The sequence below is a fragment of the Anomalospiza imberbis genome, unplaced genomic scaffold (assembly GCF_031753505.1).
Source record: "Anomalospiza imberbis isolate Cuckoo-Finch-1a 21T00152 unplaced genomic scaffold, ASM3175350v1 scaffold_137, whole genome shotgun sequence".
Classification (NCBI taxonomy): Eukaryota; Metazoa; Chordata; class Aves; order Passeriformes; family Viduidae; genus Anomalospiza; species Anomalospiza imberbis.
Genome location: NW_027099771.1, coordinates 127,594 through 141,113, shown reverse-complemented (window position 1 = coordinate 141,113; position 13,520 = coordinate 127,594). Strand labels below are relative to the sequence as shown.

At 58.6% G+C, this 13,520-nt stretch overlaps 1 protein-coding gene across 2 annotated transcripts; it reads right to left on the bottom strand.

The window, feature by feature from the left end:
- Positions 1 to 558: 558 nt before the first annotated feature.
- Positions 559 to 11,543, bottom strand: LOC137466094 (maestro heat-like repeat-containing protein family member 6). 2 transcript variants are annotated; one of them, XM_068177997.1, is made up of 5 exons: positions 2,153 to 2,486; positions 1,820 to 1,968; positions 1,415 to 1,562; positions 1,017 to 1,207; positions 559 to 934 (listed from the first exon to the last, which is right to left on the bottom strand). In XM_068177997.1, exons 1-5 carry the CDS (start codon positions 2,483 to 2,485, stop codon positions 793 to 795), a joined length of 963 nt encoding a protein of 320 aa, XP_068034098.1. In that variant the 5' UTR covers position 2,486; the 3' UTR covers positions 559 to 792. The 2 variants fall into 2 exon arrangements, 1 of the variants encoding a protein (XP_068034098.1); XR_010994985.1 differs by lacking the exons at positions 1,017 to 1,207; positions 1,415 to 1,562; positions 1,820 to 1,968; positions 2,153 to 2,486 and adding an exon at positions 11,285 to 11,543 and having other exon boundaries at positions 824 to 934.
- Positions 11,544 to 13,520: the final 1,977 nt, after the last annotated feature.

Genomic DNA, 13,520 nt, shown 5'->3' with positions numbered 1-13,520 from the left:
GGAGAGCTGGCAGCAGCTGCCTCAGCTCCTGAAGCCCTGCCAGCCCAAGGGGCTGCTTTGCCCAGCGCAGCTTCAGCCGCTGCCCCCTTCTCACCATCGAGGGATCCTTGCTGAGCACCACGAAGCCTCTGAGTGCCAGGTGACGCCTCTGACTACATTCATGCCAGAGGTACCTTGACATGATCTCCAGTATGCTGTCTGCACATTTAGTCATGTCCAGGCAATGCAGGACCTGAAAGGCACGGGGCAGTGACAGGGGACCCGGCCGGCAGGAGCCCAGAACCGCACAGGGCTGGGCCCAGGCAGCAGCACAGGGCGTGGGCACCATCCTGGCAGCTGTGGCTACGAGAGGGCAGAGAGCTGGGAGGCAGCTCAGCGAGGCAGCGCTGGCCAACAAGCTCACCTCCACAAGGAATGCCAGGAAGGGAAGATCCCAGTATGGCTCCTCCCTGCTAAGATGCCGGAGCAAGTGGATTGTGATGCAAGAGCACAAAGGCATAAAAACGCAGAGCATCTCCCTGGCAGTGGGGAAAAAGGCACCAAAGCCCTGAGGTGGGGAGACCAAACCTCTCCCAGGACTGACTCACAGAGGTCTGGTCATTCCCCACATTCCCTGCATGGGATGTGGGCGCTTTGTGAGGAAGCCCCTTCTGGGCACCCTCCTCTCCCAGACTTTTCCTGACTCCATGGCCATCCCTCGGTGAATAGGCCTACTGACCCATGACCACAGGGACTGATAGGGGCACCCGGGCACAGGGCACAAATGCTGGGGGCAGTGGGGAGAAGGGGGTCTCACCTGGCCAGCAGACCCACGGCATCGTGCTGGGTGTCAGCACACAGCAGCGTGTCCCAGCCACCCATGTGCTCCATAGCCTCCACCACATTGTCATACTGCAGTCGGTAGAGCAGAGCCTTCATGGCCTGCACTGCAAACCTGTGTGCAGAGAAAAGCCCAGGTCACACTGGGAGCACTGGCGCTGGCCACAAGGGCATGGGAAGGACAGGAGGACTGGGACCTGTTGGGCTTGCTGGGAAGGCGGTGTTCCTCCCGGCATGCTCTCCAGAAGTTACCAACTTCCTCGGGTGGCATCAGCTGTGTGGTGGTGACAACATGAAAGAGCAGTGCCACAAACAGGCGGGAGGAATAAAGGATCAATGCCTCGTGGCACTCAGGCACCTGGACAATCACCCAGATCACCAGAGTTGCCTGCAAGAGAAGCAGCCCAAGGCAGGGCTCAGTGCCGAGGTGTCCATGGGGCAGGGCCCAAGGGCAGACGCAGGGGAGCAGAAGGCCTGGTGCCCCCTGAGCCTGCCCCGAGCCCAGGTTTCAGCCCAGCGCCTGAGGCGTGGAGAGGATGGAGAGCTGCTGGAGAGGCGACCTGGGGGTGAGCAAAGGCCAGTTCCAGAAACTCACAGCCAGGGCAAAAATGTCCTTGTTGTCCCCATCAGAGGTGCACATTCTGGTCAGAGGCCAGTCCTCCATCACACAGAGCAGTGTTGGCAGCGCTTTCTCCACTGCTGGTCCCGATGAGCCTATGGCTCTCCACAGCACTGCAGCAGCTCTGTGAGATCAGAGCTCTGTGTCAGGGCCATGTCAGTCACAGCACCATGCCCTGTGCAGCTGTGGGGGCCCAGGTGACAGAGCCCTGGAGCCCTGAAGGGCAGGGAAGGAGCACTGGCAGCAGGCTCAGGAAACAGAGGGGCCCGAGGGTCCTGGGCCTCTCTGCCTGTCTGGCAGACCCCATGGGACAGGCTGTGCAGGGCCACGGGCCCTAAAGGCTGCTGAGCCCTGAGCTCTCCAGGCTCGTGGGCCCTGTACCTGTCACACGTTGGGGCACAGCGCAGGAGGGTCAGCACCACGTCAGCAGGGTGTTCTTCAGCCAGCCTCACAAGGTCAATTTGCAGCCTGGCATCCACAGAGACGTGGGACACCAGCCTCTGGTGGATGTTCTTCACCTTGGCTGGCACCTGGAGGAGGCATGGGGAAGACTTGGAGCACTGTCCAAGGGAGCAACTTCTCCAGCTTCCTCCAAGAAGTGCTTCTCTTCCCACCACACTGTGCTGGCCTCAAAGCCTGAAGGGGCCCAGAGACCATGGCTTGAGGGGACACACAATCCTGGGAGGCCTCCAGGCCTGGCCACAGGCTGCTTACCTGCTGCTGAGAAGGAACAGCACTCTCCTCGAAAAACTCCATAGTGGGAGCATGAATCATAGCGGGAGCGGGCGTGGTGTCAGTATTTGTAAGGCCCTGAGTCTCTTCATTGTCCCTGTTTGTGATGGCCACATCCTCAGTCATTGACGAGCTAAGAGCCTTTGCCCAGGTTTCAGTCGCTGAGGCGTCAGAGTCTTCTGAGCGCTCAGCCGAATCCGGGCTGACATCAGGCTCAGCCTGGAGCTCGGTCAGCCCCGAGTCAGGCTCGGCTGGGCCCTCAGCTGCTGTGCTGCCGGTCTTTCTCCGCCGAATGCGCAGGAACTTCCGGAACATCTGCAGGAGAACAAAGGACAGGGAAGCCCGGAGTGTTCCATGGAGTGCTCCAAGCGTGGTGCTCGGCTGAGCAGTGACAGCAGTCCCAGCCCAGGTGGGGATGGCTGCTGGTACCTTCAGGCTTCTGCGGAAGCGGCCACGGCTGGGTTCCTGCTCTTGTGTCCGGTCCAGGGCTGCACCTGGCAAAGAGCGAGCGCAGCCAGAGCTGAGGGGCTGCGGGAGAGGCCGGAGAACACAGCCCAGCCCCGCGCTCCCCAAGCAGGGGCAGCCAGGGATGCCCCAGGGGATGGAGCACGGCCACTGCAGGGTGTCTGCCTGGCCCCTCTTCCATCCTGTCCATGGGCATGTCCCCAGGGGATGGGATGGGATGGGATGGGATGGGATGGGATGGGATGGGATGGGATGGGATGGGATGGGATGGGATGGGGCCAAGCTGGCTGCAGCCATCAGCCCTGTGGCCCAGCTCTGCAACTCACCATCCTGCAGTGGCTGGAACTGCTCCAGTTCTTCATGCTGTTGTGCTGGGGCAGCTCCAGGGTCTTCCTTTTTTTTCTTCCTGAACACTTTGAACACACTGAGAAATCTGTTTGCCATGCCAGAGTATGACCTTGAGGGCACCTTCAAGGAAGATGGCAGGGTGATGTTCTGAGTCAACAAGTTGTGTAGTTGTGCCTTGAAGGCACCTGAGACAGAGAAACCTCAGCAAGGCTGCAGGACAGCAAGTCCTGCACTCTGGTCTGGAGGGCTCCTGCCACAATGACAGGAGACTCCTCGTTAAGGATTGTGGTCGCCAATTCCCTCAGTCTGGCTACGTGGGCACCTGCAAAAGAAAAGCCTCGGGAAGGCCACGGGCTGCCAAGTCCCGACGTCCTGCCACGAGGTCACCTGTAGGAATAACGCCTCGGGAAAGCTCCGGGTCAGACACAAACGAGCGCGCTGTGCGGGGGCTCCTCACGACACCGCTCTGTCCCGTCCTGTCCCGTCGCCTGCTCCGAGCACTGTGGTGTGCTCTTGTCACCGCCAGCTCCTATGTCCCCACGTGTCACAAAGGCAGGGCCCTTGGACACCTTGTCCCGTTCCATGCCATGGTGACTGTGCTGCAGCGTGTCACAAAGGGCCCTTGCACACACTGTTGCCACCTGCTGTGGGGCCGCCCCCAGCCCACCCTAAGTGGCCAAGGTTGGAAGGAATCCCTGGCCCCAGGTGTCTAAGACAGCCCAACAGGATCTTTAGGAGCAGCTCAAACCATCAGCACACCCTGCCCTGCTCTGCGGGATCAGGCCATTTAAGAATCCTCAATTCAGGAAGGCTTTACTTCTCATTGGGCCCCTGGAGTAGTTCCAAAATTTGCAAACTTCTGAAATTAATAGAGATTGCTGGGGAATGTGAGTGATTTGGAAGTTTGTTCCCATCTAAAAGCAGCAACTCGTTTGCCTTAACACATTCCATTGAAAGTCACTCTGGAAACATAGCACTATACAGAGGCAAAAAGAAGACCATTCTTTGGTGTGCAAATGGTTTTCAATGAAGGGATGATAATATCGTCATTCTCTTAAGGAATAAAAGCTCTCAAGGAATGAAAGTCAGATACCTAAGTGGCCAATAAAGTACAGTTCTCCCATCTTGTTCCCTGCAGGAGAATCAGGACCATGAACGGAAATAGTCACAGATATTCCTTCCGCCCTCCATAAGCAAAGCTGTGCTAAACCACAAATGCTGCCTTCAAGCTGACTCAGTTTCCAGCCTAGACCTCTCACCTTCCAGACAATTCCTTCCCCAACACGTCCCCCAAAACCAACCCCCCGCAAACACCCGCAGAGAAGCCCTCAACAGCCCGCCAGGACCCCCAGCTGTCCCCGTCCCTCCTCAAAGCTTTCCCACCATCCAGCAGACCCCCTGGTTCCCTGCATGTGCCGTGGAATGGCACTCTGAAGGATCTTCTCCGAGGAATTCCCTGGCAGCAAGCTCAGGCTGCCAGGCCTATGGATCCTGGCTCATCCTTCCCACCGAGCCTTCCTGTGCACAGCTTTTCCATTGGCACATCTGCGCTCAGCTCGGACTTCTCCACTCAGCCAGGGCTGCTGGTAAAGGATTGAGAGCAGCCTGGCAAGCTCTTTTTCCAGCTCCCTCTGTGCTCTTGGGGCAGGTAGAACATTCCACAGGAAAGCAACTGGTGCCACAGGGAGTGGGTGGCATCAGGCAGCTCTGGGGAGGCCCCTCAGGACTGCTGTACCCTGAGGGAACACTGTTGGCCATCCCCTGTGTGTATCTGCACAAGCTTAAAATCAGCTGCCTCAGCTGCCAGGGCCTCTCTTGGCCAGCATCCTGACGTGGATGCAGGACTGCTGCGAGGCACTGCTGGGACCCAGCGGGACAGGACCGGCTGTCTCGTGTCCACGTAGCACCCCTCACGCAGCCAGGGCCATCCCGAAAGCAGACAGACGCTCCCGTGTCAGCAGAGAGGAGCAAGGAGCACTGGGCTCCTCTCAGGGTACCTCAGCTGGGCTCGCTCCACAACACGCCCCCATTGTAAGGCCTGCTGATGCCCAGCTGCCAGAAATGCCCACCTTGTGCTCTCCAAGATGCACAGGGAGAGCCAATGAGCAGGACACTTTGGGAGGCAAACCTTCCAAGCCTTTCTGAGGCCAGGCACGCACCAAGATCAGCCAAGACTCTCCACGCTGCCTGGCCCACCCAGCCCAGCTCTGTGCTGGCCCTGGGCCACAGCAGCTCCCTCCAAGCAGGAGGCAAATGCATATTGCCAAGAGCTGAAACCCAGCTGTCTTGGTTTGGAATGACAGGTGTCTGCTAAGGAAGGCAGCAACCTCCCCTGAAATGGAAAAATGTAGACCTCTTCCCTCTGAATTGTTCCAAGTTTGAAATTAAGGGGAGCTCCCAGGCAAAAATATGGGAGCAGGAATACCAGTTCTTTCTTAGGGAAGAAAATAACAGATAAAATACACAATGCAGTGAACTAAAACAGCACTGACAGAGTCAGAATACAACCTGACACCCTGGTGGACAGGGTGTTGGTAGCAGTCCAATTGGAATTGTGGCTGCAGTCCTCCCGGAGTGTCAGGTGTGGTTCTGTTGGAGAAGTGATCTTGTGGAAAAGGGTGCAGTCTTCCTCTGAAGAGGCAGTGGAAGAGGCAGCTGTTCCTCTGGGAAAATCCAGCGCAGAAATAGCTGTGCTCCTGGGCCAGAAGTTCAAGACCATACATGCAGGTAGGGATGCTTGGCTCCTCCCTCTGGGCGGAGCATCTCACAATGGCATGTTACAGTTCTTTTCAGTCTTGCAGTGGCCCACTATCAGCAGATGTCTTTCCAGAGGGAGGATTGATTGTGGAAGAGATAAGGAACAACTGCCCACTTCACACAAGACAACTGCCATACAGATGGCAAATAGAATACATCTTGCTTTTTTCGATCTGGGACAACAGCAGACAGGGAAGATGTGAAAAGGGTGTGTGTAAAGGCCTTTTCATTCACAGCTCCCACAGAGAGCTTTGGGGCTCACAGCGGGACAGAGACGGTTCTGCTCGCACCTCTGTCCAAAGGGGGGTAACACATCCTGCTGCAGGTGCTTGGCTTGGTCTCGGCAGGTCCAGGTGGATGCCAAACCTGCTCTTCACAGCCTTCTTCCTGCCCCTCTGCCAAGTGCAATTGGCCTTCAAGGACTGAAAGGAGCACAGAGAGCCAAAGGGGGATACTCGCACCTACCTCACTGGGAGCTCCCTGGGAAGCACTTTCCTTGAGAAGCAAGCCCCTTTCCTCCAAAGGCGTTTCCCCAAACGTGCAGCTTTTCTGGGGAACACCAACACACCCTCAAGAAACGCTGGCAAGGCTGAAAGACTTCAGGTCCTTTCAGGACAGGCACTCCAGCTCTAGCTCGTATTCCCCCAAGTGTGTTTCCAGGTGGAGGCTCAGACGTGCAGCCCCAGGCCTTCTACAAACACGGGCTGCTCGCTGCCTCTTTCTGCCGGATCGGTGCGTGTCTCACAAACGGGACGGGACCCTGACTGGTTGCAGACTTGTGATTTATTATCTGTCTGCATCATACAAGCAAAAAGCAAGAGGCACAGGAAAATGACAACATCCATGCAAACACAGATCACAGACAAGATGGCAGCCCATGCAAAGCCTTTTTATACCCATTCTTTGAACCAATAGCATAAAAGAAAAGGTGTAAAGTCATTATACTCTAAGCAATTAGAAAAGGACCCACGTGGGTTTAACATAAACAAAAAGGACTTCTATGAACCTCAAACAATACACAATAATTCGTTCTTTAAGATGGAAACTTGTTCTATCTTTGCAAAGCATATATCTAGGACTTTCCACATCTTGAGCTATCAATACGTTCTTGTTCTTTCTTGTTCCTTATGATAAATATCAATGTATTCACTTGGTTCTTAACTTCCTAGCTTTCTCAGAAGGTGTAGAAATTTCCCAGCCTTTCTCAGCTTTGGAAAGTGTCTTTTACCTTTTTATATTCCTACACCTCTTCAGCTGCCTCAACTCCTGCCTGCGCTCACGGCACCAAAACCAGGCTGTTCCCGGCCAGAGCCCAGAGCCCTGTTCCCACGGGACGCTCTTGCCAGCACCTTCCAGCACGCAGTGTTTTTCATGCCTGCTCCCAACAGGCTTTGGAAAGCAGAGTCCAACCTGGCTGCCTCTGCCACCAGCACACCCCAAACACAGGCGGAGGAAGAAGCAGCAGGGGCTGTTTTGCGGCCATGCCCAAGAGAAACTGGAAGGGCGCCCTCCCTGTGGGCTCACTTGGTTGGCTTTCTGACTGGCTCTGAGCCTGGGGCTGCCATTCCTCACTTGTGGGGACCAGAACCACACCCAGGATCCCGGCACTGCCTGACAGCGCTCCAGGCACTGGCACGGTCGCGCGTCCGAGTCTCGGGCACCGCGCTGCTGCTTCCTTTGCCCTCAGGCACACCCAAAGCTCCCTGTTAAGCCCGGATGGTCGCTGGTTCTGCCCTCTTCCTCATCCTGTACAGGGATGGAGCACTGCTGTGCTTTCAGGAAGCTATTCTTGAAAATTTCCAGCATTCCAAGCTCCTTTGCCCTCTGTGGATGCTTGCCATGGAATCCCTCACAGCTGGGTTCAGAGCATACTCAGGTTGGCTCTTCCAAATTCCAGGGGCTCCAGGGTGCTCAGCAAGATCTGCAGCTCCACAGCCTTGTGGAATTTCAGCACAGGCACCTTTCCAGCCTGATCTGCCCTCGTTCCTCTGTGTGTGTGCACAAACCATGGCATGGAAAAGGACGGCAGCAGGGGCCTGTGTGCCCCAGGGCTCGGGATTTGCATCGCTTCAGCTCCACAGAGATGGAGGCAAAGTGAAGAAGCCAAACTCTTTATTAATGGAAAATGAAACTAAGGGACGAGCTGGGAGGGGAAAAAAGGGAATGGGCAGGGCTGAGGGCTTGCATTATGGAGCTGTCAAAAGGAAAAGCGGAAGGAAAACACAGGAATGGGCATGATCTGAGGGCTGGTGAGATGGAGCTGTGAAAATGGAGGGAGAATGGAGGGGAAAAAGTGGATGGACAGTGTGTGAGGGCTGGAGGGAGGGAGCTATATCTACAGGCAGGGAGAGGGCTGAAGCCATGTGAGCTTCCCAGAGGCTCAGCTGTATCAATCATCAGCTGTGCCTGGAGCCCCAGTGGCAATGGGAGGTGGTGTCCTCTTCAGTGTCTCCTGGTGCTGCTCTTGGGGCACTGGTTCACCGGATCCAGAAAGCAACCCAATTTCTTCATCTTCTAGGCCTAACTGGGCTTGAATTTCAATGTCAGAGCAGGATGGGGTGGTATTATTCTTTGGAGACTGAAGGCCTGGAACAGAGAGCAAGAGAGCCATGGTCAGAGCCTGGATCTGCAGTGACCTGAGGAGACCGTTCTGCCACGGCCACCTCCCCCAACAATTGCCAAGGCCAAGAGAGAGGTGTTGGCAACAGGTCAGCAGCAAGCTGCTGGCCACAAATTCCACCCATGTCCCTGAAATCCCTGTGTGCTCTGCCCACGCCACCTCTCCTCCACACAGGGAGTGAAACCCGCCAGAGCTGGGGCAGAAATTCCCACTCCCTGCCCAAGCAATGCAGCTCTCCCCCCGCCAGCCCCCGCTGACAGCCCGCTGCCCTCACTCACCCTGACTGAGGGCGGGGAGCTCTTCCTGCTGCCCCCTCATCATGGGAAAGCCGGCCATCTCTGAGAACAAAGAGTTCATCTTGGCCCCAGCGGCACAGCTCCCTGCCAGCGGCGCTGCCAGCCCTGTGGCCACACGCCCTGGTGGCCCGGCAGGGCTCAGCCCGGGCCCTTGCCGCACGCTGCCGCCCCAGGGCACGGCTGCCGGAGGGCGGCAGCAGCGCCGAGGCCAGGCGGGGCTCCACGGCGCCGGGCCCGGATGGCGCTGCCGGGGCAGCAGCCGCGGCTGGGGCCGAGCTGAGGCGGGGCAGGGAGGGAGCCCGGGCTCGTGGCTCACCCATGAACCTGACGGCCGCCTCTCGCAGGGGCTCCTGTGGGCTCTGCAGGTAGGGCAGGGCCCGGCGCAGGAGCTCGGCCACTCGGCTCCTGTCCTCTTCCAGCTGGAGAGAGCGGCAGGAGGGAAGGGTTGGCGCGGGCTCGGCCCCTGGGCCGGGCGCTCCCTGCGCCCTGCCCCGGCCTCCCCTGCCCGCACAGCCCCGAGGCCCGGCCAGCAGCCGCTGGCGCCGGGCTCTGGAGGCGGCAGAGGGCCGGCTGCTGCCCGGGGAGCCGCGGGGCCGCCCCGCAGCCCCGCTGGGCCGGGGCTCCATCAGCACCCGGCTGGGGCCCACGGGAGCCTGGAGAAGAGCCCGCGTGGCCTCTGGGTGCAGCACCGGGCAGGGGCACAGCTGCCAGCCCACACACCCAGCACCGCGCTCAGGGGGCTTCTCCAGGCTGAGCCTGGGGCTTCCAGGCCGTCCTTACCAGGACCTCAGCGAACTTCCACAGATTCCCCTTCTCCACCAGCTGCTCGAGATTCCTCCTCTCCAGGAACTTGGCCGCACAAAGCAGTGTTTCCCGAGAGGCCTGGAGAGCAGCAGAGACCCAGAGATGGCCACAAAGCCCATGGACCTGTGTCCCTGTGCCAAGGCCTGGAGGAGGCTGAAGCCCACCAGGCGCCAGGGCAGGAGGCAGCCGAGCCCCCTCCCAGCATCATAGGAATGCTCACCTTTGCCACGTGACAGTTCTCATCATGACAGTAGATTAAAAGTGCGTACAGGTTCCTGTTCACAATTGTCTTCAGGGGCTTTTTTCCCTCATCCACTACTGATTCCATCACTGTACGGAAGAGTTGAATGGAGAGCAACTGCACGTGGCTGTTGTCCTAGAGGAAAAGAAAAGACCTACACCAGCTACTCCAGGCCCACCTGGGCAATGGCCTGAAAATCCACAGGGCACAAAGTTTCTGGGAAGCACCCGATGCCTGCGGCTCAGGATGCAGAGCCTTACGTGGTCAAAGAGCAGAAGGAGTGCCTCAGCCAGCTTCGGAGCAGTGGTGCTGGATACCACGATGTGTTTGTGCTGGAGCATGTTCGTGAACACATGGAGGCTCATGCTGACCACCTCTCCATCTGCATCACCCAGCAGCCCCAGAAGGCTTTGAGATACATTGCGCATCCTACTGGCCTGTGTGGAACACAAGGCTGTGCTGGAAAGCCATGGACGGCTGCATGGCCAACACCGCCCTGGCTCTGCAGCCCCACCCTGCTGCTGCAGGGCCCACAGGCCAAAGGCCTGTCCCAAAGCAGCGGGGCAGGTGAGGCAGGAGAGCTGGCAGCAGCTGCCTCAGCTCCTGAAGCCCTGCCAGCCCAAGGGGCTGCTTTGCCCAGCGCAGCTTCAGCCGCTGCCCCCTTCTCACCATCGAGGGATCCTTGCTGGGCACCACGAGGCCTCTGAGCGCCAGGTGACGCCTCTGACTGCATTCACCCTGAAGGTACCTTGACGTGATCCTCAGGACGCTGCCACCACATTTACTCAAGTCTAGGCGCTGGAGGACCTGAAAGGCACAGGGCAGTGACAGGGGACCCGGCCGGCAGGAGCCCAGAACCGCACAGGGCTGGGCCCAGGCAGCAGCACAGGGCGTGGGCACCGTCCTGGCAGCTGTGGCTACGAGAGGGCAGAGAGCTGGGAGGCAGCTCAGCGAGGCAGCGCTGGCCAACAGGCTCACCTCCACAAGGAATGCCAGGAAGGGAAGATCCCAACACGGGTCCTCCCTGCTGAGATGCCGAAGCATGTGGATTGTGATGCGAGAGCACAAAGGCATAAAAACGCAGAGCATCTCCCTGGCAGTGGGGAAAAAGGCACCAAAGCCCTGAGGTGGGGAGACCAAACCTCTCCCAGGACTGACTCACAGAGGTCTGGTCATTCCCCAGCATCCCTGGAGGGGATGTGGGCGCTTTGAGAAACAGTCCCTCCTGGGCACCCTCCTCTCTCAGCCTTTTCCATTCTTCTTGGCCGTCCTTTGGTGACGAGCCCCTCTGGCCCAGGACCACAGGGACTGTGTGGGGCACAGGGCACAAATGCTGGGGGCAGTGGGGAGAAGGGGGTCTCACCTGGCCAACAGACCCACGGCGTAGTGCTGGGAGTCAGCACACAGCAGCGTGTCCCAGCCACCCATGTGCTCCATAGCCTCCACCACATTGTCACACCACAGTCGGCCGAGCAGAGCCTTCATGACCTGCACGGCAAACCTGTGTGCAGAGAAAAGCCCAGGTCACACTGGGAGCACTGGCACTGGCCACAAGGGCACGGGAAGGACAGGAGGACTGGGACCTGTTGGGCTTGCTGGGAAGGCGGTGTTCCTCCTGGCATGCTCTCCAGAAGTTATCAACTTCCTCTGGTGGCATCTGCTGTGTGGTGATGACAACATGGAAGAGCAGTGCCACAAACAGGCGGGAGGAATAAAGGATCAATGCCTCGTGGCACTCAGGCACCTGGACAATCACCCAGATCACCAGAGTTGCCTGCAAGAGAAGCAGCCCAAGGCAGGGCTCAGTGCCGAGGTGTCCATGGGGCAGGGCCCAAGGGCAGACGCAGGGGAGCAGAAGGCCTGGTGCCCCCTGAGCCTGCCCCGAGCCCAGGTTTCAGCCCAGCGCCTGCGGCGTGGAGAGGATGGAGAGCTGCTGGAGAGGCGACCTGGGGGTGAGCAAAGGCCAGTTCCAGAAACTCACAGCCAGGGAAAAAATGTCCTCGTTGTCCCCATCAGAGGTGCACATTCTGGTCAGAGGCCAGTCCTCCATCACACAGAGCAGTGTTGACAGCACTTTCTCCACTGCTGGTCCCGATGAGCCTATGGCTCTCCACAGCACTGCAGCAGCTCTGTGGGATCAGAGCTCTGTGTCAGGGCCATGTCAGTCACAGCACCATGCCCTGTGCAGCTGTGGGGGCCCAGGTGACAGAGCCCTGGAGCCCTGAAGGGCAGGGAAGGAGCACTGGCAGCAGGCTCAGGAAACAGAGGGGCCCGAGGGTCCTGGGCCTCTCTGCCTGTCTGGCAGACCCCATGGGACAGGCTGTGCAGGGCCACGGGCCCTAAAGGCTGCTGAGCCCTGAGCTCTCCAGGCTCGTGGGCCCTGTACCTGTCACACGTTGGGGCACAGCGCAGGAGGGTCAGCACCACGTCAGCAGGGTGTTCTTCAGCCAGCCTCACAAGGTCAATTTGCAGCCTGGCATCCACAGAGACGTAGGTGACGAGACTCTGGTGGATGTTCTTCACCTTGGCTGGCACCTGGAGGAGGCATAGGGAAGACTTGGAGCACTGTTCAAGGGAGCAACTTCCCCAGCTTCCCCCAAGAAGTGCTTCCCTTCCCACCACACTGTGCTGGCCTCAAAGCCTGAGGGGGCCCAGAGACCCTGGCTTGAGGGGACACGCGATCCCGGCTGGCCTCCAGGTGTGGAGCCAGGCTGTTTACCTGCTGCTTGTGAGCAGAAACACTAGGTTCCTTGAAATAGTTGAATATGAGTTCCTGAATCAGAATGGGAGCAGGTGTGGTGTCAGTATTTGTAAGGCCCTGAGTCTCTTCATTGTCCCTGTTTGTGATGGCCACAACCTCAGTCATTGACGAGCTAAGAGCCTTTGCCCAGGTTTCAGTCGCTGAGGCGTCAGAGTCTTCTGAGCGCTCAGCCGAATCCGGGCTGACATCAGGCTCAGCCTGGAGCTCGGTCAGCCCCGAGTCAGGCTCGGCTGGGCCCTCAGCTGCTGTGCTGCCGGTCTTTCTACGCCGAATGCGCAGGAACTTCCGGAACATCTGCAGGAGAACAAAGGACAGGGAAGCCCGGAGTGTTCCATGGAGTGCTCCAAGCGTGGTGCTCGGCTGAGCAGTGACAGCAGGCCCAGCCCAGGTGGGGATGGCTGCTGGTACCTTCAGGCTTCTGCGGAAGCGGCCACGGCTGGGTTCCTGCTCTTGTGTCGGGTCCAGGGCTGCACCTGGCAAAGAGCGAGCGCAGCCAGAGCTGAGGGGCTGCGGGAGAGGCCGGAGAACACAGCCCAGCCCCGCGCTCCCCAAGCAGGGGCAGCCAGGGATGCCCCAGGGGATGGAGCACGGCCACTGCAGGGTGTCTGCCTGGCCCCTCTTCCATCCTGTCCATGGGCATGTCCCCAGGGGATGGGATGGGATGGGATGGGATGGGATGGGATGGGATGGGATGGGATGGGGCCAAGCTGGCTGCAGCCATCAGCCCTGTGGCCCAGCTCTGCAACTCACCATCCTGCGGTGGCTGGAACTGCTCCAGTTCTTCATGCTCTTGTGCTGGGGCAGCTCCAGGGTCTTCCTTTTTTTTCTTCCTGAACACTTTGAACACACTGAGAAATCTGTTTGCCATGCCAGAGTATGACCTTGAGGGCACCTTCAAGGAAGATGACAGGGTGATGTTCTGAGTCAACAAGTTGTGTAGTTGTGCCTTGAAGGCACCTGAGACAGAGAAACCTCAGCAAGGCTGCAGGACAGCAAGTCCTGCACTCTGGTCTGGAGGGCTCCTGCCACAATGACAGGAGACTCCTCGTTAAGGATTG